This window comes from Saccostrea cucullata, unplaced genomic scaffold (assembly GCF_032062105.1).
Source record: "Saccostrea cucullata isolate Sc308-1 unplaced genomic scaffold, CSIRO_AGI_Scuc_v1 ctg6411, whole genome shotgun sequence".
Lineage (NCBI taxonomy): Eukaryota > Metazoa > Mollusca > Bivalvia > Ostreida > Ostreidae > Saccostrea > Saccostrea cuccullata.
In genome coordinates, this window is record NW_026928927.1 from 1 (window position 1) to 25,698 (window position 25,698).

Genomic DNA, 25,698 nt, shown 5'->3' on the forward strand with positions numbered 1-25,698 from the left:
TCTTCCTTATTTATTCAACACCATAGTTTTTTTTTCTACTATGATAAATTAAAATCTTGAATGACACTCTTACTGCTGAAGGATCATGAAAATGTCTCAGGTTAACATTCCAACTATAACTTTAGCTTTGTGTAAGAAAAGGAGGAACGAAATTGGGAGACTGCCGATGCTAAATGAAGAAATTAGTTGTTATAGTCATCTATTAGTCCTCACTGTATTGTTAAGCTTGACTGTTTGCTTAAAAATTTACTTTGCACTCGTGTATAGATCTTCCTCTGATCTTTCTAATTTCTTTGCTATTATTCAATCTGTAAGGAATCCCCAGTAAAGTGCCAATAGATCAGTGTTGTTTTAATACATATATCTTATATTTCATCTTTTTATGTTGTTTTACATGCTAAGGAAATTTGTGTTAAGTTGATGTAGCATTATTCATCTTTTATATTGTTTTACAGGCTATAGAGCCATTAGTGCTGAGTTTATTTTTCATATTTTTTATTGATTTATTTTGTTTTACAGGCTAGGGACCCAGAAGGACTACCACTAAGATTCTCCATCATCTCAGGCAATATGAACAATGACTTTGGCATTAATTCGACAACGTAAGTGTGTTTCCACCTTTCTTTAATGCCAGAAAATTAAATAATAATAATAACTATAATGATCTGATTTGAAATGTTGTATATATGAATATGCTATTTCAGAGGAGAAGTTAGATCACAAAGAGCACTGGACAGAGAAGCCACCCCTCAGTACACTTTAAACATTAGAGTGCAGGATCAGAGTGGACTGGTAAGTGAAATACAGCCAATAAAAATTTTCCTTGGGGGATTCTCAGTAATAGAAACAAAATTTATTATTTCCATTAACAAGTAAGAAAATGTGATTCGATTATTTTTCTAAGGATCCAATAAAATAGATATCCCTTGAAAATGGATTGCTTAAGATAAAGTAGCAATTCTAAAATGTGATTTACATATTCTTAAGAAAGATATTGAGAACTTATTTGTGTTTTGACTTTCAGTCTGCACAGACAACCTTGACAATCATAATCCAAGATGTCAACGATAACAATCCTATTTTTACACCCGCTTCTTACACCTTCTCTGTACTTGAGGGAAGATCAAATGAAGATGTAGGAACAGTTACAGTAAGTCCTCTCTCAGTCGTATTACATTAAATCAATTGTTTGTTTTGGTAAACACCTTTGAAGGAAAGTCTAACATTATATGTCTTAGTTTCTAATTCAATTATAATTTTCTCTTGACCCAAAACAAACATTTTGAGTCATTTTGATTTTGTAGGCAACAGATGCAGACCAAGGTGCAAATGCAAACATCAATTACCAAATATCACCCTTTTCATCTACTGGTTCTTCTAGTTTGTAAGTACAATAATCTTTGCTTTTTAAAGAAAGGAAACATTCAGAATATGAATATAATCAGTTTTCTTTGAATGCTGATTAAAGCAGAGGTACAGATATCTATAAGGCAATATTTTCTAATTTCCCACAGATTTACCATTTTACCATCTGGGCTAATAAGAACAACCACTCCACTAGACTACGAAACAAGAACTTCCCATGTGATTCTGGTTCTGGGCATTGATGGAGGAGCTAGTAGTAGAACAGGAACAGCTACTGTTACTGTTAATGTTCAGGATGTACAAGACACCATTCCTTTGTTTACAGAGACTAACATTGTCGGCTCTATTCCTGAACGACAGCCAATTGGTACATCTATAGTGCAAGTCACGGTATGGTAATTTTATTTATTAATTCATTGATATTAACTATATTCAAATCAATTATTATCACGGATACTGGTTTTGTTGTATTGTTTCATTCTATTACATAAATATGATGTCATTATGCTTTGAGCAAACAGAAATTGTCCTGTTTTAGTAATTGGGTATTTGGTTTTTGACGAAAACATTATTGATTTTGTAGGCGTTGGACCAGGATGTTGTGGATCAGATCACTTACAAATTCAGTGCAGGAGAATTCAGTGTCTTTAGTATCAACCAGAATAGCGGCCTGATTACAAACAAACAACTTCTCCAGTTTGAGACTAAAAATAGCTATGTGTTCCAAGTGACCACAGTTGAAGGAGAAGGTTCCAATGCTTTGTCTGCAACAGCAACAGTCACTATAAATCTAGAGGTATGGTGTAAACATTTTGAGCTACAAATAAAACAAAGTTATGAAAATTTTTTCAAAGATTAATAAAAAGGACTCCGCTTTCTTTTTTCAGGATAGGCCTCTTTAATATGGAGGTTTTTTTAGCTTGACTTTCAAATTATTAAAGGTCACAATTTATTCAATTCGTTGTACAAATCTGTAGAAATTATTTACCAGAATAACTATCCCTATTTGGTAAATTAAACAAATCATATTTTATTTTCATGAAAATAACTTACGGACTTATTATATTTGCTAGTAGTTATTTTATACATCGAATGCGTAAGTGTCCATAGTAAGTGGCTTTATTTGTCTTAATTGTCGTAGAACTGTGGTATTTTAACGCGGTTATACCTTTGTCAAAATCTTATTATTATATTTTGTTTAATTTATCAATAGTAAAATATAATCTGTTTGACAGAGAGAGAGACAAGTGACCGTCTCGTTTGCCTTGTAACAAACTTTGTATTAACGGGTGTAACGTCAAAATGGTGCTACTGAGATGATTGCGACTGAGTTACATTGACTATATTGTAAATTGATTGTTAATCAATTCAAACGCGTGAAATTTCATGGATGGGTTTATAATGTAACTAGAGTGTAAATCACATTGACATATCATGAAGGATTTTTTATGACACATGGCTAGTGGTTTAGTTAACATCTCTTTATATTGTTATTATCAAAGCTTTACTCTGTCATTGGATCTTATCATGTGGTGGCGGATCCAGAAATTTTGCAAAAGGGGGCCGACCAGTTTGAGGTCAGGGTAGGGACCCACAGCCACTTCAAAAAAAATGATTTATGTGTGTATTTTTTTGGAATCAAAAAAGGGGGGGCGCCAGTGACATTGCCCTTGGGTGTTGCCCTCGAGAAATATGATTCTCCAAGGGCGATGAAATCTTTATGTCTCGCTTACTATCATACCAAAAAAAAGTAAAAATATTAAATAAATTTTCTATGATGTCTATGAAAATTGAGAAGAAAACTGCATCCCTGCCATTTTAAAGGTGCATAGACACCGATTTGTCTGCGCTCACCTCTGAACACGGACTGATTTAATACTTTATACTTATAAAGATTTTAAATCTTTTCCATTCCAACATTTTTACTCAGAATTTTCATTAATAAACATCAAAATTGCCACTTTTCTAAAGTATTAAGAATATGTCAATCAAACCCGTCCAGAAATTCGACGTTTCAATAACTTTGAGATGAAAAAAGATTTTTATTATATTTTCTTGAGAAATGCTATCATATAAGTCGTGATATTATATAGAAATTTTGAGATAATATTAACTTCAAATCTGTCTCTGTGACCTTTAAATTCTTTCGAATACTTTTATTTTTGCAACAAGGTTCTAGAAGTTTGAAATATGTAAATTATCTTAAAGGACATCAACAATTATCCTCCAGTGATTCAAGCCATGCCTTCAAATATGCAGATTCCTGAAATCGTCCCCATTGGAACCACTATCATCTCTAGTATAACAGCAACAGACGCAGATGGAAAGGTCAGTAAGGTTAAAATTGACTTAATATACAAAACTATAAGCCATTTCCCACTTCAAGGGGCTTCGCAGAGCAGATAATTATTTTAAACGTATGTTTGAAAAATTAATCCCTGAGGAAACTTTTCTGAATCATTGCTTTTAAACACAAAACTTCTCAGCAAACACCGTAAATTTCACATCAGATAAGTCTAAGGATGTGTTTATGTTCATTCTTACGTCGCTTCTTCGTATCCCTGTGAACTCAAAAGACGACAACACAAGGTCTTAGATATCTTTTTCACTCTGGGATATTGATTTTATCAAAGTGTAATAGGTGAACATTATTGACATTTAGTATTATGGACAGTGAATATTATGGACAGTGATTGTCAGATTGATCACAAAAACCTACAAACAGAAATAAGTTGTAAACGCTCTGTATTACCAGAAGTAGGAACATGTGCTTAGAACCGCAAGCATCACTTGCTGTTTACTGAGTACTCTATGTACTTATCTGGAATATTGTACATTCCGTTGACCATTGGTATCAACGTCAGCCAAAATACCTAATATTAAGTTTAATTTGCTAACAAGGTAAATAAAATGATGAAGAATTTTAAAAGTGCTGACTTTGTTCGAGGTTGTTGAAATCCCTGCACCATGAATTTATATGTCAGTACAATGAAATTATATGTCAGCAGTCTGTTTAAGTTTATAAATTGGTCATACTCCGAGCATTCTCTCTTGGGTATCCAACAAAATAAGCACCCATTTTAAACGATGAGCGTGGGGACTCTCAACCTTTCTATCATCAACTTACTAACATTATGTAGAAAAATACTAATATCACCTGCATATGGAGTCCTTTTTTCACTCATATTTACTCATGATTCTTTTTCTTCCATGTCCAAATTAAAATGTACAGACTTTCCATTTTGTATTTGTAGGCCCCAAACAACCAAATTAAATACAGTATAACAAATGATACAACTGCACAGAGATATTTCTACATTTATCCAGATTCTGGCCGAATTTTTCTCACACAGACAATACGAGGAACTGGAATTAGCCAATTCAATGTAATCACTCCAATGGGTTTTTTTTTATCTTATATATAAATATTATATGTATGAAGCTTAATCATGATCTCAATTTTTTTAAATATCACTAAATGACAATACTTTCAATAAAACAACTTCATGTGTTGTTTTTTTTTTTCATGCAAAAGTTACAAATAACAGCAACTGACGGAGGAACCCCGCCATTACGCGGACAAGCGACATTGGTTATAAACATTAAAGAATCTCCTTATGCAAACGACAGCTGTGCATCAAATTTGTACTCCCCAGTTTTTACTGCACCGTTGTACTTTGTTAATGTTCTAGAAGGGGACTACTCGTTAAGCAACAAATTATTGATACAGGTTTGCTAAAACTCTTTTTATTGTAAGAATGATTCTCTTTCGGAAACTTTCAGAAATGAAAGGCAATGCCAATGGTAAATTTTTGTTGTGGTTAATGATTTGCTATTTTTAAATCTGAACCATTTGATGCGCTTTTCGTTCGGCTTTATTTTTGTTATTTGTTTTTTGTGTTTTGCAAAGATGGAAAGTGGATACTGATATGTTAAATTTCAAAGATGCCTCATTCGATATACAGTTATATATTAACAATGATACCATGTTCAATTAAAATGAAATTTAAAGTAATATCTTGTTCTAATTAAATTTATTTATGTTAGAAATACTTTTAAAATATATATAATATATCAATACTTACCTATATACAGATTTCTGCCTCAGATAACGACGTTGGTATAAACGGTGAAATAATATTTGACATCCAAAGCGTTTCCAACAATGGAGCTGGAAAGTTTAAATTAGTTCAGACCGAACAGGATGAAAAGATCGCTATTGTTTGTAGTAGCAGTATCTGTAGAGGAGAAACCTACGTAATAATGCTCCGTGCATCTGACATTGCTTTACCGATATATAGTAGAAGGTTTGTATAATATTTACTCTATACAAATGCAGGTAACTGTATATTCAAATTTAAATCTGCATGTTATTTCTGAGGAAGAATCATTGCTATTGAAACGAGGAATTGGCTAACCTGAAAATGTTTGACAAGCCAAAAAAAAAAATGTGGAAAAAATTATTTGGTGGTGGCAGGTAGGACAAGATTCTAACTTTTTTCAGAAGCATGTTTTATTCAAACATTACCCCATTACCCTGATTTGACCATACTTTTACAAAGGGAGGGCATTTTCAATAAACCTTATAAGTAGTAAAAAGAGATCCACCTACCCACATCCGACATTACGTGCCTGAAACTTAAATAAAATTTTCATGAGTCTATGATAGAACATACTTTAATTTCCAGTCCTCTTAAAAATCATTATAACATAATATCAAGACTCGAGATCTAGGCATATGTAAAGCAATGATTTCAAGGGGGTTTAATGGAATCTTGGTCACAGGCTAACATATATAATTTTTTTGTACAAAAACATCAAGAACTTTCAGCATTTTCTTGCTCCATAAGTATCCAAAACATTCTTCCAACTACTTTGTCTTTAACCATAGGAAAACATCATTCTCATATGGGAGATCAGTGCTGGCGAAAAAAAAAAGGAAAATCATTTGAGTTTTAAATATTTTTCGTAAGATTTTAAATTTTAAATACTAGTAAAAGAATTTTTTAAAGCAGTGTAAAAATTTAATGTCTGAATTCCATACCCAGTGCTGTCCTACAATCATGAATATTTTTGTTGTTTCAGAAGTTCTTCAGTTCCAGTAGAAGTTAAAGTAGCACCATTTGATGTGCCTTCAACTCGATGTACCCTGAAGTGACATTTGTAAATCAGAATCACATTTTATCATTCCATTTCAAATATTTGAAACTTTCAAGGACATTCAGAAGCAGATAGTTCTAGATATTATGGTTGGACTTTTAAGGAATCTAGTTATCTTTCATAGACCGAAGTTGCTTTTATATATGTTCAGTAGTTTAGAGAATGAGTTGTGCAATATTCAAAAACAACCAGTGTGAATAGCTATAGAATTATATAGCATGTTGATTGTTGTAGACTTTGCTTCATACGGAAATATGAAGTAACGCGACTCAGATTTTCTTATAACAAGTAATAATGAACAATCTTAAGCACTGAATATTGGCAAAAAAAGGTAATTAAAAAAGGTCGAGAATACATGACTCAGTCATATACACCGTTTTAGTGTGGTAAGTCAGGTAGTCAGGTAATAACATGTATAAATAGCACCATGTATACAATCTTTTCAAGTTCTTTGACAAGCGCCATTCACGAGAAGTGAAAATTGCGAGTCATATGGATAAGAAACCTGGAGGCCTGGTGACCTGTATTCGGCAATGGTAATAAAGATCTGACACGCTTCCCAAATTACGAGAAAAAATCAAAATCTCAGGAACTTCAAATTCAATTTTCTCATTTTTCCGATGGGTAAAGCCAGGCTATATGTTGAAATAGATAAGATCAGAATTTACACTTTCATACAATCATACAATGTTAATTTCTCAATTTCCCCCAAAAAATTTGCTTTGTTGCATTTAGTAAACTATAATTGATAATGATATGCAAACCTCTGTAAGTATTTAATTACAGTTTGCTACAATGATTACTCCGAGTTTTCTGAAATGGAATTACAAGTGTAATGGAGAGAATATAAGATAATTCTAAAATATTAATGTTGAGCTCACAGCTATAGAAATAAACATTTCAATATCTATAGCAGAGCCATTAAAAAGTAGAAATGATGTTGGACTTGGAAACATTCTCCAAAGCATCCAGTTAAATATTACATGGAATAAACACACAGAACAAAAGAATAAGAGAAGCATTCTGCAGCAACCTTATAGGATAAGAATCATAAATGCGGAGCTATGGTCCATCTAAAAATAACTTGGAGAAAGGTGAACATAGAATCTACGACAGAGACAAATGATGAGGTGAATGCCCTTGTATGGACAAGGATGAATAAGCAAGCGCGTAAATAAAGGGAAATTAAATGAAAAGTTGCTCCTTAAAACAGGAAGTCACAAAGTACTCATGTTCACGTTTTATATTATTTAGGACTGAATGTAGATTTTTTAAAAAGTGTTTATTTCACAGTCCTTACGCTAGACTAAATATATAATAGATGGTCAAAGTTACACGCAGGAAAAATCTAATTTGAAAGGTCATTATAAAAAGTATTTTCAATGAAAAGGTAAACAAGAAGAACACTGTCGATTGACGAAAAAAGAAACAAATAAAACAATACAAAATTGTTAACAGGGCTAAAAGTGGGACAGTAAAGTTCCAGATGTGATCTAAGATGCCTAGGAAGAGTATGTATCCCTGTTTATCGGTCACACAAGCGTTCAGTCCTTTGTATTTGTAAAATAGACTGATTATAAGTATTCATAATCAATTACAAGATAATGACCTACCATTTGATAGGAAATACTGTAGGTTAAATGAAATGCAACCAAAAAAGGTTATATTTGTTAATAAGGTACGCCATTAAAACGACAGAATGCTTTTGAAAAACCATACATGTTCCAATTCACATGGAAATCTCGAGTCGACATATGAGTGAAAGTAGCTATTGACAATATTATAAAAACGTGAAGTTGATTTCGTATAAATATAGCTTTTTGATGAGGTCGATCCATAGATATATCAACTTTGCAGAAATGCAAATCGACCAAGCACGAAGTGCAAGGTCGATATGCTTTTTTGATATATCTACAGATTTAACGAATTAAAGGGCTATATTTGCTATATTATTTTTTTTTTTATAGTTAATAAAAAAATCACCAGAAGTTTTCTTTACTGTCTTTTTTGAGCACTGGCAGACTAGAGAACACAATAGATTTATCTGCTTAATGTAATGTGTGTTTTCTTTTTAACGATAAAGTAGTTATGGGGATTTCCTTTTTTTTAAAGGCTAAGTTTGTTTGATTAATTTTTAAATTAATTTTTGAAAAACATATCTATTATGTTTTGATATTAAGTAGATCCTTCTCAAGGTATTGTTTTGTCTTACTAATTATTACAGAATATCACTATTACAAAAAGGTGTCAGCGTATGTAATTTTTTTAAAGAAAACTATATTAGCTCTTCTGAATTCAGTACTATTGTTGTTTTAAAGAAACATATTTCCATTTTAAGAAGCATTAGGTAGATAAAATCTATAAATAGTATCTCAAGTCGATATGCTGTTATTTACTTGATCATGTGATCAAGTTTGAGCCAATCAGAAAGCTTGGAATATATGAGAAAAATAATGTATCTCAATGCTGCGTTGTGTAGGCCGTAGCGTTTCCTTCTTTCTTCTTATGTAGGAGTTTGTTTTTTTTTAAATACATTATACTTCGTACATGTACGAACAAAAAAGGTGCAAGAAAAAAATACTCTTGTGGTGTCTGGGGATTTTTGAGAAGGACCTTAAAATCAGCAACAGGTTAATATTTTGCTAAATACGTTTGCACCTTTCCTATGGAATGATGAAACCAAACTGATGAAAAAAATATAATGCAGATATATTTTTTTTAGAAATTTTCATCTGAACAAAAATACTGTTTTGTAAAATTGACAGTGTAGTCATGTTTTTTATTTAATTGTATATTTCTGATATTAAAAAAATGGTGTAATTTTGCAGTTTTACTATCCAAGGTTTAAGGGACAATCATGAATTTTAAACAAGTATACAAATGATTAAAATTTTGACTTCACGCTACTAGATTGTTGATACAATATTTAAACACGCCATTTTTCGACGTGAACTAATATTAAACAAGCTTATTTCTGAGTAGTATCAAGTTCAAAATACATAAGTATATTGTAATTGCAGTGTAAATTATGTAGTGAAATAAAGTACGTACTCTTAATAATAGGCTTTTTGAGGAGTCTTGTGTGGCTAATTTTCAGTGTAATTCACATAATTTTTGGCGTATAATTATGCTTACTTGTTTTATCATAAATTACCTGCATTTCTTCCTCTAATTTCTTTTAGATTGATTATATGCTTTTCTCTCATGTCTCTTTATGATAGATTTTTTTTCTCATATAGAGATGTGAATTTTAATTTTTTTGACTTTTTAAGCATTTGTCTTCTCATGTTATTTTAGTTTTATGCTTTTTTGTTCAAACACATCTCTAAATATTTATCAAACTCTTAAATTGAATTTGAGAGGGATTGGCTGTGGGCGTTTAAATTTGGAAAATTCGCAGTACAATTGGTGAATTATAACTTTCATCCTAATTTGTCTGCTTAGGGGTGGGACATCTGGGTTTGATTCCCGATTGCCGCGCAGCTTGTAGGACACACAAATAATTTAAGTAAAGTGTTCTTTTGACGTAAATATCTACATGTATAAATAAGGTAAACTGTCCTTTTAAACATCTATTTTGCAAAAACCTTTGCTCACTAGTGCTAAGTTTAGGCCTTAATATGAAATCCTTCAGCGATATCTAGTAACGTCTCTGTTCGAGAATTTGTTTTAAAAAATCTAATGGAACGTAAAAAAAACATACAATCGACCAGTCATCTTAAGTCATCCTGATCTATCATGATTTATTACATGTAAGTTATTTCTTTTTCATCTGTAGTCAGTAAAGCATCCAAATTCGTAACAGGCGTCTTTCATTTCAAGTTAGTTAACTTTTTGCCAAATTAGTATTACTGGTGAACAATCACAGGATGTGGACATTCCCGAGTGTTTAAAACAAGGAAGTCCCTTTTTTTTTATTGTATTATAGGTCAAGTCGTCGGAGGTAAGAACAAATTAAATGGTTGTATTATTTACTTTGTGAAATTTTATATGCGGTATTGAACACTCTAAATTAAATGAAGTTTAAAAGTTTTAGTACATTTAAGTAATTGATACCTTTCTTGATTAATTATCCCCTTGTAACGGAGTTGGAGGAGACATACTAATGAGATCGTTTATGGCTGAGTGTGTAAATCCTATTAGAAACGGAATGAAATATATTAAGATAACGAAAAGTATTCAAGTTTAAAAGTCAATTTTAAAAAAACACGGAAGCAGAACAAACAAAGACCTCCAAAACATCGAAAGTGGGATCAGGTGCCATGGAGGAGTGAGTTTCCTCTGCCGACTGGTTACAACCGCCGTGTGCTCCTTGTCATGATTGGGAAATAACGGAAGAATTCATTGTCAATTCAGTGTATAAATAAGAGACTAACAATTAGTATGAAAAACGTCAGTCAGCATTTGACTAATTGTATTCGCTGACAAGGTGATTGCATCGACCATAGAACTTACGAAATGATGACTTTACATGAGACAGCTGAAATTCTTGTTTCATCAACTTGTTTGTCAAAAATTTATCTCATTTAAGAAATTGTTTATAATTAGGTCATGCTCTTGCATATCGAATCAACTGAGATAAATAAATTCCGTTTGCAGGTGAATAAGGTACATTTATATAATAGTGTTGCATTATGCATGTACTATGCCTAAATAGTAGGCAGGGTTTGACACATGGTGCACGAGCCGGAGGCGAGTGCACTATGTGTCAAACCCTGCCTACTATTTAGGCATAGTACATGCATAATGCAACACTATTGTTATTATTATGCTGACTGTTGTAATTATTTATGCGGCACTCCATTTGACTTTTTCCTGAAAACATCGGTGCTAACACAACGCACCTGCAAGAACTGATTCAAAATCTTCACGCTAAAATTGGTTGCATGCTTAGTTATTTTGATTACTAGAATTTTCTCTAAATAAGCCGGGATTTTCTATACCAAAGAAACTCATCTTTATTTTCCGTTGTGTAAGTAAGACTGGTTTGTTTGCAAACGTCGATTCTCATTGATATTTTTCTTTTACATCCTTCAATCAAGCGCTATATTAAAAAGCGTTTTAATGACCCCATGACATTAGTTCATCTAACGATCTGTATGTAATTAGTTTGAAACTTTGTTGTACACATTTATCTAAGATTCCTTAGAATAATATAACTGTTTTCAAATGATATTTGTCTATTATCTCCTTCTTGTGTCAATTGTATAAATTAAGTTTATATATGTAATAAAATCCCTCCAATCAGTGATCGTCTCTGTGGCGTAATCGATAAAGCATCGGACTGGCAACCGCTTGGTCGTGAGTTCGATTCCCGGCGTGTGCATGGAAGAATTTTATTCAGTAAATAAAGCCGTGCTCTATTTCGGCATAGTATGCTTACGCTGTATAAATCCTTAGGACCACTATGCGACAATAGTAGGGTATGGGTTATATAGAGACAAACTGACAGGAAGCATAATAATGCTGCATAAGTAAGGGAAATTGATGATAGAAAAGTCAAAGTCATCACGTTTATCATAGAGCTTGGTTGTTGCATTAACGTTTTATTTCAAGTAAATATACAACTATGGGACAGATGTGTCAGACTCTGTGGTATTTTTTATCTCAAGCTCACCAGGATATATCGCATCAACATAAGAATGGAAATTATCATTGTATGTTGACAATACCATGTCGATATATCTAAATGTTAATTGAAGGCCTCAGCAAGTGTTTTCTTCTTTTCATGCAGAAGATTTTGCACAAACTTAGCTTCATACGAATACAAAAATAGGTCTGCTAATTCAGCAGAATTTTGAAGGACGTGGTCTCCAAAGCATTGAAGTGGTAAAATTTTCCGTTTAGATAAAACCTGATGAGTCATGTTTTAAACGTCAATTACAACATAATGACACGCCCATGTTATGTTTTAGAACACCCCATTCTTTGCGACAAACAATATGAGTTACACTGAAATGGAGCTTTAACAAAATTAGAAGAGAGAGTTAGAGACTCTCCGCTTCTGTAAAACACAAATTGCAACGAATATGTACATATTTTTTAACTTATCATGTCTATTTAAGTTACTCATCACATGTTTCGGTCGAACACGTGTTTACTCGATATTTATTTAGACCGTCAATTTCATTGGTTATTATATTTATGAAAAATCTGTTCTACAGGTATTCAAATAAACAAACTGAGCGTTTAATCCATTTCTAAAGAAATGGGCTTGTCATAAGATGATAATAAACGTTCGAAAGATAGCTCAAAACGTTCCATTCCAACGAAAAAATTCACCACTTCAATGCGCTTCATTGTAGATATTGTCTATGAGTAACTCAAGCATACTTTTATTTTATAATTTACAAAAGTTGGAGATTTTTTAAATCCACATTTCATTTATATTTCTTCTGAAATATGTTGTAAAGAACTGCGTCTTAAATTTAAAAGAAGACACAAATTTTGACAAAACTAGAAATTTTCCATGTTTAAACAGGTCGAGACCACTAACTTATATGGAAGGCAATTTTCAACACTTGACGATATCTTCGTCACACCTGTTCGTCAATTAAGTGAATGAGTCCCAAAGCATGACACTCTACTACGTGCATGTTTACTATTCAATGGCGACACGTGGTTTTTGTCGGTTTCTGCATAATATTCACTTCATCGTAGGAAACACCGTAGAACTTCACTTTTTAAGTCCGAAATTGAAAGATTACTTTCCAAAGACGTTGCTCCATGCTCATATTTAATATTGGAGTTGTTTTAGATGATAAATAGTTGCTTCGAAAGTTCGAATAATGTGCCAACGCTTTGATGTTTGCATGTACATTAAAAAACTTTTTGATAATATTTAGGGGCTAAATAATAAAAGTGCACCTTGTACTGCTGTCTAAAACTATGTACTCGTATATCACGTGAAAAAAACTCGATGCCTTATCGACACGATAGCACCTACATGTTCGTCTCTTCAAACAATGGTATAGGCCGTTGTATTATAAGTTTATATTAGGCTTCATAAAGCAAATTTTCTAAATGTGAACACAGAAATGAAAGAAGAAACATTGTTTTAAATATTTCTTTCATAAATCTAAAAAAAAAAATTGAAAATAAGTTTCCAAGGGATAATTCAAGTTGGTCTTATTTTCAACACAGCTGAGTACTTGTAGTAGCCCACAATGCATTGCGACTCATTCAACAGAGGGTAAAGTAAACAGATAGCTAATTTATATGCAAATTTATGCTGACGTCAGAAAGTCTAGTGGTCTCAACCTGTTAAAGAAGAAAGAAAAAGGGGTAGATATCAGCTATTTAATGATATTTATAAATGATTAAATTCATAATTTCAATTATTAACACTTTTATAGTTATTTGTTGTTCCTTATCATAAGTTTAAAAGCTTATTAAAATACAATATGAAGGAGGGAGATAAAGAAAGCAAAACGACATAAAGTGCCTACTTAAGATATTTTGACCCGATTCTCTTTTTCGGAATATGATCTCTCATTCTAGATGCAGAAACGGATTATTTTACGTGTTCCTTTTGCGATAATCTTGCTTAATTTTTACATACGTGAGGTGGATATGCAGGAACGTAAGTTTTTCATTTATGTTATAATAATGTATTTCAATATACTGTAGATGTACTTCTTTCCGCGGGGTCATTATTCCGCGGAATCTTAATTTCTGTTTAATCCGCGGATATAAAATTTCGCGGATTTCTTAGACTGTCACTATAAAGGTTACATTTATATTAAATACGCTTGGACAAATTTTCGCAGAAAATGTGTGACCACATACAGAGCCTAAATTAACACCACGCGGGAAAATGATGTACTTCTATTTCTAATCCAATATAATATATCCTGAATACTATTTTTCAAAAAAGTTAACATCAAAATTTTATAAATTAATTTACACGTGTATGTTTGTTTATATACATGTATCCCAGCATGCAGTTCACCTGATCCCAGCATTGTTGGAACTGTGTACGAGTCCACTTTTTCTTCTTTTGACCCAAACTCGCCACTCTATAGAACAGACACAACGATAGAAGGAATAAATCAGGGAACTGATCAGCATCAGGAGTCAACATAACGTTTATTCGATCACCAGCCACACCTGCTGATCTGAATTTAAATAATCTGTTTGAATTGATAACTTTACCAGTAGCAGGCTCACCTTTTGGAAGTAGGACTTTTATCCGATTAAAGTCAGCTATTGACAGAGATGTAAGTTTATAATATTACTCTAATAACCAAAATAATTTCCTAACATCTACGCTATATATACGAAAAAAGTAAAAGTTCGCAATTGATACTGGTGTATAATTATAAAATTATAATTCAAATCAAAATGTTAGTAACTTGAATATACGTTTTAGAAAATCAATCTTTACAACAACGATGACACTGATTTTTTTTCTTGGACTACAATAATAGCTTTGATATTTTTTCTCTTTTTACAGGGAAGTTCATATATAATGAGTGATGACCTTGACACTATTGAATTTCAATTATCTTGTCAATCTTTGGTAAGTACAAAACTGACTGGGGTTATATATTGAACTGTTCATGCGCCACTTTTTCATTAAGCAGTAATTAAAGTTCTACGATTTACAAACATTTTATGTTTATTTGTTTTATGTTTATAGATTTAATTTTAATATACTATGCTAAACATGTACTCATAAAGCATTGTATTCCATGAAGATCAATGATTCAATTCTCAAAATCTCATTTTCAGAAAGACCCAACCCAGACAAAGTTTTTCCTGATGCAGTTGGAGATTCGAGATATAAATGATAATGCACCTATATTTGACAATGCTCCTTATTCTGCTTCAGTCGATGAGGTTTGTCAAAATAAAATACCCCTTCATCATAATCTAAGAACTTTAGTACTAATTTGTTGAATCAGTCGAGTTTGTGGTGGCCAATTTCGTGAATTTTGTGGGTACCTATCATCCACGAATTAACATCCTCTACGAATTAATGAAGTGGGATTCAAAGTCACATTTTGTGTTCAAATACACAAAATAACATCCTCGCGAATCTGTAAAATTAAAGTACGAAATGTACGAAAATTGGTACCAATAAATTTTAAATGATTCCACAACTGTATCCAAGTTATAACTAGAGAAATCTTTAGATGGATAAGTATTTATTCAAAATATCATTTTTTTTTATAATACAACCCTAGCTTTAAAAAGATATGTTATTAAAAGGTTATCAAATTCTCAAGTTTATTGTGATTATTGAATAAAATAAATCCTTCGTTTTATAAAGGATGGAGAGTTCCTCCTCGACATATTTGATATTTTGGGTATTGTATTATCTACTCGTTGCAGTGCATTCAAAATAAAAAAAAAACTTAATTGAAATGCATCTTATAAAAAAAGTGTGTTATATTGAAGTTGAACTTTGGTACAGTATCTCGAAATCCGATATCTCGAATGCCATGGATATGTCGAAGTGATTTGGAAGTCCAAACTACATATTCTTTAAGTATTGTAGCTTCAATATCTCGAATCCTCGGATATCTCGAAGTTTTTTCCCATCAGGTTTGAGATAACGAAGTATGACTGTAATTTGATAAGATTGTTTTTCCGTACATTTTTTGTACGGATTTTTTTTTAAATAATGTTTTAGTCAGCACCAGTAGGGACAACAGTGTATTCTGGGATAACAGCTACAGATCTGGATGCAGGAAGCAACAAAGAAATAGAGTATGTCATAGCTCCCGGAGATGGAAGTATTGTGAGTGGTTTTACTAGTATTTGAATACTTCTGTTGATTAGGTGACTATTGCCATATGTTTTTTGAATTATAAGAATTTAATAATGTAATTTTCAGGAAAAAATCTTTACTCCCAGATTTCAAGTTATCAATATGTTGGCATGCTTATAACAAAAAATGAATCCTTGCTGTCATTAACACTAAAAAAAACATTGGCAGTGAAACAATTTTTACATTTACCATTGCTTTTTATAATGATCATTTAAAGCCATATATGGCGTATGTACATTGAAAATTATTAGACTAAAATTATAAGAACTTATTATTTGTATCATTACTTTATATAAAGATAGAACTTTTCCGTAAAATTTTAATTACAAAATCTAAGTCAATTGCGTTATAAAGATATCACAATTTAATTTGGATTCTCGGAATTTTCTCCGACTCGGAAGAAAATACAAAAGATTTAAATAACACATTGCAGAGAAGATAAAATTGTATTATTAGATGAAACGAGGTGTTCTCCGTGTTCAGAATTGTATGAAAAGCTTTAATTTAAATGTATTAACTATATTTCTTTACTTAATTTTGTATTTTTCAAAAATATATTTTTTGATCAGATACGCCATATATGGCTTTAAAGTAACAACCATGTATGACATGCTTTTCTTTATTTTTTTTTATCTATATTAATAGCCTCAAAACTCTGCTTGCCGAAGGGAAATTTTTTTTCTTGTCTCTTCCTAATTTGTGAATCCCTGGCCAGAGGTTCTGTAGTTAGGGTTGATCAGACATTGAAGATGAATAAATTCTTGGAAATCTATTGATAATTTTGGCTTTCTTTGGACACTTTAAAGTGTACTCATGAAGTTAGACTAAAAAAAGTAAATGCATACTTTAAACAAAAATATGTCACGTTTTAAAGAGTCTAAATCATATTACGTTTAATATATTTGCTTTGATTTCTTAAATTGGATAAATAAGGGGGTTAGATTGAGTGAGAAAATAGAAGCAAGCTTTAGATTTATATTTATTAATTGAATAAATTATATTTACTAAACTACTGTTTATTTATTTATCAGAATGATGGCTCAACAAGATTTGCACTGCCTTTATCGTCAAGAGGAGAAATAGTTGTTAGGTCTTCTTTAGATTTTGAATCTGCTCGATCATATATCCTCACAATAGCTGCCTCTGTAAGTGCCATATATATTTGAATACAGAAAATCACCTTTATAGCGAAGTACCAGGGACATACAATTTTGATTCGTTATAATGTTATTTGTTATATCCTATAAGATGTTTATAACTACATGGATAGAAAATCACTTCTTCACAATGAGCATGAATTCGTTATGAGCATGTTTGCTACAATCATGTTCTACTGTATTTAGAAATATTTTCAGAATGTGGTTATATATTTGGAGATAAAATAAAATTCCTTTTAATTGTTCTATAGTGTACTTTTGTAGATTTTTCCATTAAAACTTAAATATTAGAATCTAGCATGTAACTTTTTTGATATTAATTCATATAAAGTAGAACAAAAATATTATTCTATAATATATCCAATCCAGAAGCGTTGCTGTAAAAGAAATTTCATAAAAAGACTTTATTGTAATATATAATTTATAATGATACCCATCATTTTTTTTCTCGACTGTGCTGAATTTGTAATTTTAATTCATGTACTTTTGATGAAAAAAATTAAAACTTTTATGGTTTTGCAATCATTCAGGACAAAGCCAATAATATTACAGACAGAAAACAAAATACTACAACCATCACAATTTCTATAAATGATGTGGATGATTTAGGACCCAAATTTGTGTATTCTTCCTGCTTTAATGACAACAATGTTTGCTTCAATCCAACTTATACAACAAGTATCACATCTGGGTCAACGGTTAGTTTTTGTGCAATTGAGCATATATGATACTAGTAGTTTTAGAAAGTAAAGAAGACTAAAAGCAAGCTGTTTGATTTATTCTTAAAAGACTCGTATATTCTATCCAGTAGTAAGAATTATAAGATATGAATGGAGGAATTTAGAATATAATTTTAAAAAAACAATATTAGCTGTCAAACAACTGAGTCTAATCGTTACTTAGTGTATTACATCATATGATATACGATATCCTACATTTGTAGGCTGGCACACTTGTATTTAACCCAGTACCAGTGGATTCTGGAAATCCTAACGCAACAGTTGACATCATTGCAGAGGACAGGGATACCCTTAATGCTTCAATCACCTTTACAATACGACAAAGTAAGGATGCAGTATTAACTGACTTTTGTTTGTGGATTGTATTTTGAATTTTAAAAATTTTTTATTGACAATACGTCAAAGGGATTGGACATCAAATGATATACGTGTACTAATGTATTCTTATAGAATATGTTCCAGTTAGGACTGCTTTTTGAGCAGTAACTTGGCAATTAAAATACGAGCAGTTGAAACTGATACATGAGTTACAATATGGTACACACAGATTTATCCTTAGCAAGAACCATAACACAAGTTTTTTGTATAGTTTTTTTTTTGGCTATTGCAATGGTCCATTTTTCTAATTTGATAATATTTATATGAAATATATAGACAGATAGAATTAACGTCTGATTGTCGGAAAATTGTGCAAAACCTTGATATACTAACATTTTGTATAAGAAGTTTTTGGCTATTCTTTTTGCTTTAAATTTATTCATTTATGCATAATTTTTCTAATTCTGAAATCTGCATTAATTTTTCTCCAGCCATTCCATCTGGGTACCAGGACAGATTCCAAGTGACCACACAATCAGTTTCTGGCTCAGCAAGCCAGTATCGAGCCTTAGTAAGCCAGACAGGAGCAATTAATTTGTCCCAAGTTTCTGAGCTGGATCTATTCATTGAGGTTTGTCAAACTGTTTACTGAGTCTCTCTTTTACATGCATATACATGTATAGACATTTAATACTAAGACAAATGCAATTCATTACTTAGAAATATTTAAAAATTTACTGATATTCTGTTGTAAATAGGCAAAAGAGAATTCAACTCACCAGTATTCTGACAGAGCTACAATAAAGTTGTCCTTGGCTGCATCCAACACTGGCAACCAAACTTCTGATGACTGCAACAACAATTCCCCACTATTTTCTGCCCCAGTATACTTCGTAAACATTTTGGAGGGGAATTATAATGAGAACCACCAACGCATTCTAATGGTACATAATATCTACTTTGTCTTTAAGACTTCTGGAAGCTTAAGTAATAGAATTTTCAACGTTTGTATATGATATATATCCTCAATTCTATACATTCAGATTTCAGCCACTGACGATGATTTGGATGGCATTGAGTACGATATTCAGAGTATATCAAACAACGGCGACAGTGTGTTCTCTCTGGAATCAAATACTGAAAATAAGGCTGTCATTACATGTGGTGGTTACATTGTTAAGGGACAGTCGTTCGGAATTGTATTACGTGCAACTGATCGTGTATTACCAATATCAAGGAGGAGGTAATTACCCACTATAAAACCAGTTCATGATCTAAATAAAGTCAAATATATCATCATATCTTACTTTCAAATATAAACCTCATACGTTAAAAAAGTTGTGTTTTTTTTTTTTTTTTTTTTTGTTTTTTTTTTTTGGGCTTGAAGAAGATAACATTTAGTTAAGCTAGACTGGAAATAAACTGACTGGCTGTTAAATTTCAATCTTATTTCCTAATATATCGATATGAATTTCATAAAAAAAAGTGTATGAACAATATATATGGACATTTATCTAAGCGTTTTTATCGACATCACCTGTAGTCAATGAGATTAGAGAGATGCATAAAATCTTTTTGTTTTAAGATTCGCTGAATTCATTCGTGTATATTTTGTTTTCATTTCCAACTTCTTGAACATTTTACCAAAGATATTAATGCCACATGACATAATAATTGGTTCACCAATTTATAAGAAAATGAAATGTGAATATTGCAGAAGTTCCTCTGTCCAAATTGAAGTAAAAGTTGGCCCTTTCGGAGCGCAGACAATTTCCAGCAAAGCAGAAACTTTTCGCATTTCATTTCCTGTGATGGTATTAATTGTACGTATTTTGAAAAATTTGTAATTCGACAGCTTGATATACATAACATTGCCCCCCCTCTCCCCCCTCTCCCCCTCTCTCTCTCTCTCTCTCTCTCTCTCTCTCTCTCTCTCTCTCATATTGTGATATAAAATCTTTAGTGATATATAAGTAACTTTCATAGATTGTCTTTTTACGATGCATACAGTTTTTTAAGCTCTTTTTGTTTTCTCTTGAATCCAAAATATTTTTATTTGCATTCCTTATCCTAGTATACTTTTTGTAATTATAAAAAAAAAGTATAGGGTGGACCCATTTCAAAAATTTTTTTAGTGTTTTTTATCCTGATAATCTCAAAAACCTAAATGAACAATAAAACGAAAAATTTTAATTTTATAATTTACGATTTTAAAGGAATAATGTAATGTCATATGATATTTCCTTTAACATTATTTAAAGTCAAAATAATGGATGCAATTATATTTTTTAACAAATACAAGTACATGCCACTAATACTTAAAAAAAAAAATTATACCCCTCACATCTGAAAAGTGGGAGGTTGTATAGTGATCTCTTATCCGCAACTCTTCCTATACCACTGAATAAAATTCAATGATTCAATGAATCTATCGTTCCTCATTACATAATACATAATTTGCACCTTCTATTTTACTTTCTAATCTGACACTTATTTAGGGTCTCCCAGTGCAAAACATGGACTTTGCCATTATAACCATATTGGAGGCTGGGGGTTATCATTTAGTTAGTTTATTTCTCACAGTTCTTCTAGTTTGATATGAACGCCCCTAATATTTTACTCATATGGAGACGCCACAAATTACCGGTGGAAGGCTGCAAAGTTACACATATACATGACACTACGAACCATCAGCAGTGAGGGATTTTTTTTCTTGGCATCTACTGCTACACATATTCACGGATAATACGATATCATCCAAAGGACTGGTCTCCATTTCCCTCAGTGGATTCGAACCTGCGACGTTATGATCAGCCCCTCGCTCTGCGACGTTTGACCGATAATGACAAGGGCCACACGGCGGATATGACTGCATGTTCAATAAAGGGTGCTTACTCTTCTATTGCACCTGATCTCTGATGTTTTTAGAGGTCCTTATTTACTCTGCGCTTTATTTTTATTGTTTCAAAATGGTCTTTTGAACTTATTACTGATTACTTTTCAATATCTCTAAATTTTAATATACCTGATTTTTTTCTTCTTACATGTGTACATTTTAATTAAAAAATGTCATTACTTTTGATATTTGAAACATTCAGTTTTAATCATAAATGAAACTTGATTTTTTTTATATGAGAATATATTAAATATATATTTGAAAACATGATATATTATATCCTAATACGAATGCTACAATCTATATGCAAGAAAACTTTTCAGTTATTTGCAATTAAATAATTAAAAATATGTTTGTGCCAACATAACATTGATTCGTATACATGTGTATCTTAATCACACGCCAAATTATCTTTGAGAGCTAATACACACTTTAAAAAAAGCAAAATGCTAACTAGTATTACTGCCTCTTTATAATTTTTAGAAATTTACATGTATTTGTTTTCTACTTTCAGTTTCTAACAATCTTTCAGCTTTTGGAAGGATAAAGAAATCTTAACCATTTAAAAAAAGGACTGTCTGAAAAATATTTCATATACATTTATACTGAGACAGCAGTGATATTTTACAGATACTTTACATTTTGTATGAAAATGTAATTTATGCGAAGCGTTCACATGCACTTGCAAGCTATTTGCAAAAAGTAACTAGATGCTGTCATGAGACAGTAATACCCGCACTATGGTGTTTGCCTCTAAATATACACTCATTCATATTGGACTTTCCAAGGAAGAAGTCAAAATAATTGTATAATTATCACCGTACATGTATTCGTCAAATTGAACATAAAATTTTCAGATGACCATATCAACTCTGAGCCTCACATATGTATTTTAAAATACTTAATTCATAACCAGTCTGAAATAACAGAATTAATTAATGATTGAAGTAAATTACTTATAAATAATTTTCCCATAACTTGGAACTTTTTAAATTTACTTTCTCAACGACATAAAATACTAGATGCTGTCATGAGACAGTAATACCCGCACCATGGTGTTTGCCTCTAAATACACACTCCTTCATAATGGACTTTCCAAGGAAGAAGTCAAAATAATTCTATAATTATCACCGTACATGTATTCGTCAAATTGAACATAAAATTTTCAGGTGACCATATGATCTATGAGCCTCATATATGTATTTTGAATACTTAATTCATTACCAGTCTGAAATAACAGAATTAAATTAATGATTGAAGTAAATTACTTAATTAGATTCAGATAAATATTTTGCCCATAATTTGGTACTTTTTAAATTTACTTTCTCAACGACATAAAAAATTTTTTTTTAGTACAAAGCGTTTTTGATGTATTTATCACAATGTGCAAACTGATTTTAGTACTTGTTCAGGAAAAAAACCCATTGAAAATACAACCCGATTAATTTGTCAATGCCTATCTCTCTCTCTCTCTCTCTCTCTCTCTCTCTCTCTCTCTCTCTCTCTCTCTCTCTCCCCCACCCATACACACTCTCACATTTTTTAAAAATAGACCTAGATGGCAAAGTTATGTTAAAACATAGTTTATTATGATAGTTTGAAATTTGTTCTTGTACTAAACAGTTTTACGTGTGAACATCTTATTTTCTACATTCACATTGGGTTTGCGTCACCCATATTTAAAGATAATCTACTCTCGGCACACCTCGGCCGATTCATACTGGCAACGGAATCAGCAAAGGTTTGTCGAATGAGATTATTTAGCACATGTATGCTGACGATGCAGTGTGGTCAGTTAAAATCATTTGTGTTTTAATTGGATAATATGGATTATATTTCATGAATTCGTTGTCACGACCTATGACATTCGGTAAGTACAAGATTTAGTATAGATTGCATAAAAATAAATAAATGCAAATGGTTAGGTTGAAGTTCAAAAAGGGTCAAACAAAGATCATCGCATGCCACAGTCGACAAATTTCACATTGTCAAGTTATCTCCCGTTGCGGACATTCAATATTATACAGGCGCAGATCCAGAATTTTTTTTTTCAGAAAGGGGGGGGGGTGTCACACTTCAGTCAAAAAAATCAGCCCAAGATTTCCTGAGAAGCAAATAAAATATTATAATAAAACAATGATGGTGGAGTCCCTGTTTTCTTAGGGGGAGGATGTCCAAAGTCATTTTTATTCTTTACAGTACATAGTCTTATTTAAATAACTGCTAATTCTAGGGGAGGGGGATGTCTGATCTCCCTAGCCACTGACTCCTTGTACCTGAAATGACAATTGATCTTATGACTCCATAATAGAAGAAAATTTTTTTCATTTGACTATATATACATATTTTGTTTCCTATGTTTATGTATGTTTGTCTGTCCACAGAAACTTTAACCTTGCCCATAAGTTTTAAGTGGATTGGGATATACACATGGCTTCAATATTTCATAGGTAAATTTCTTTTGGCTAAACCTTTTCTTGGATACCACCAATTTTGACCTCTTGATCTCTTGACCTTGGAGTTTGACCCACTTTTACAAGAAAAATACCTAAAACTTGGCCTAAGTTTTGAACAGGTGGTGCTTGGACTTTCATGCTCTAACATGTGTAATCATTGTGAACTTTCAACAGGTATAATTATTTTTGACCTAGACCTTAGAGTTGAACCCAATTTAACTTTAACCTTGGCAATAACTTTTGAACAGGTGAGGAAGTTCTAGGGATTTCTCTTTTTTTTCACATGTGTATTCCTTGTGACAAGACTTTCCCTTTGATACCAACAAACTTGACCCTTTGACCTTGACCTTGGAGTTTGACTTACATTTGAAAAACTTCAACCTTTGCCAAAAGCTGGCATAAAAGTTGCTGTCACAACAAACAAACAAATTACTCAAAAAACACAGTATACATGTACATATTTTATATTCAACAGATATACATCTGGTCATATCTCTAGTTCTCCCTTGAATGAGACATGGTGATATAAATTTTAAAAAATAATTTTGATAAGAGTTGGAAAGGTTGTGCATATTAAAATATACTAAGCTCTGCGGATGAATTAGATATACCAGTTTAGCTTTATTTTGCTACCCAAAGCACCTTGATTAACTATTTATATATAAGCATACTGTTTTCTGAAATGTATTTATTTCTGTTGTCCATCTGTTTGTCTGAACACTGGGCCAATTTCAACCAATTTACATTTAAATATGCAGGGGACTTTTTCCAACATAAATCTTCTTCTCAAGAACAGCAAAGACATTTATTGTCCCCCATTTTTGCTAAAGGTAGGGTTCATTAAATCTCATTTGTTTGTCAATGAATCTGCCCATCTGTCACAATAAATTTAACCTTGGTCATTATGGTCATATATTTTGAATGAGAAAAGACAGGACTTTTATATTAAACATGTGTATTAGTATTAAATGGGACAATACCATTCTAAATACATTATGATTTTTATTATGCGCCCGGATCGATAGATTCCGAGTGTATATTGTTTTTGTCCTTTCTGTTTGTCTATTTGTCTGTTTGTCTGTTTATCTGTTTGTCTGTTTGTCTGTTGTCAACTTTAACCTTGGCCATAACTTTTGAACAATAAGAGATAGAGACTTTATATTTGGTATGCATACTCCACTAATAAAGTCCTTTCAAATGACATCAAGGTCAATGACCTTGTGACCTTGACTGTGACCTATATGCTAAAAATAGCTTTTTCCACTGTTTGTCATAACTTTTTTACCATAGGAGATAGGGACTTTATATTTGGTATGCATACTCCACTAATAAAGCCCTTTCAGTTGACAACAAGGTCAATGATCTTGTGACCTTGACTGTGACCTATATGCTAAAAATAGCTTTTAACACTTTTTGCCATAACTTTTGAACCATAGAAGATAGGATCTTCCACTAGATGCACTGATTTAATTCTTTCAAATGACACCATGGTCAATGACCTTGTGACCTTGACTGTGACCTATATGCTAAAAATAGCTTTTTACACTTTTTGCCATAACTTTTGAACCATAGGAGATAGGAACTTCATATTTGGGATGCATACTCCACTGATTAAGTTCTTTGAATTGACACCATGGTCAATGACCTTGACTGTGACCTATATGCTAAAAATAGCTTTTTACACTTTTGGCATAACTTTTTAACCATAGGAGATAGGGACTTCATATTTGGGATGCATACTCCACTGATTAAGTTCTTTCAAATGAAACCACGGTCAATGACCTTGTGACCTTGACTGTGACCAATATGCTAAAACTAGATTTTTTGAACT

The 25,698-nt window shown here is 31.9% G+C and overlaps 1 protein-coding gene and 1 pseudogene across 1 annotated transcript; both read left to right on the forward strand.

Annotated features, from left to right (window-relative positions):
- The first annotated feature begins 524 nt into the window (after positions 1 to 524).
- On the forward strand, positions 525 to 7,093 carry LOC134279270 (cadherin-99C-like). The gene is made up of 11 exons (XM_062761624.1): positions 525 to 602; positions 705 to 792; positions 1,025 to 1,150; positions 1,305 to 1,384; positions 1,515 to 1,755; positions 1,949 to 2,161; positions 3,574 to 3,693; positions 4,620 to 4,751; positions 4,901 to 5,095; positions 5,461 to 5,672; positions 6,451 to 7,093. Exons 1-11 carry the CDS (start codon positions 571 to 573, stop codon positions 6,521 to 6,523), a joined length of 1,512 nt encoding a protein of 503 aa, XP_062617608.1. The 5' UTR covers positions 525 to 570; the 3' UTR covers positions 6,524 to 7,093.
- A 3,042-nt stretch (positions 7,094 to 10,135) lies between these two features.
- On the forward strand, positions 10,136 to 22,096 carry LOC134279271 (cadherin-99C-like; annotated as a pseudogene).
- Positions 22,097 to 25,698: the final 3,602 nt, after the last annotated feature.

What these genes read in the sequence shown, in the direction of transcription:
- LOC134279270 (XM_062761624.1), top strand. Translation starts at nt 571, where the DNA reads ATGAACAATGACTTTGGCATTAATTCGACAAC. An exon ending in TTTGGCATTAATTCGACAAC is followed by an intron (nt 603 to 704) that starts GTAAGTGTGTTT and finishes ATGCTATTTCAG; the next exon opens with AGGAGAAGTTAGATCACAAA. An exon ending in TCTACTGGTTCTTCTAGTTT is followed by an intron (nt 1,385 to 1,514) that starts GTAAGTACAATA and finishes AATTTCCCACAG; the next exon opens with ATTTACCATTTTACCATCTG.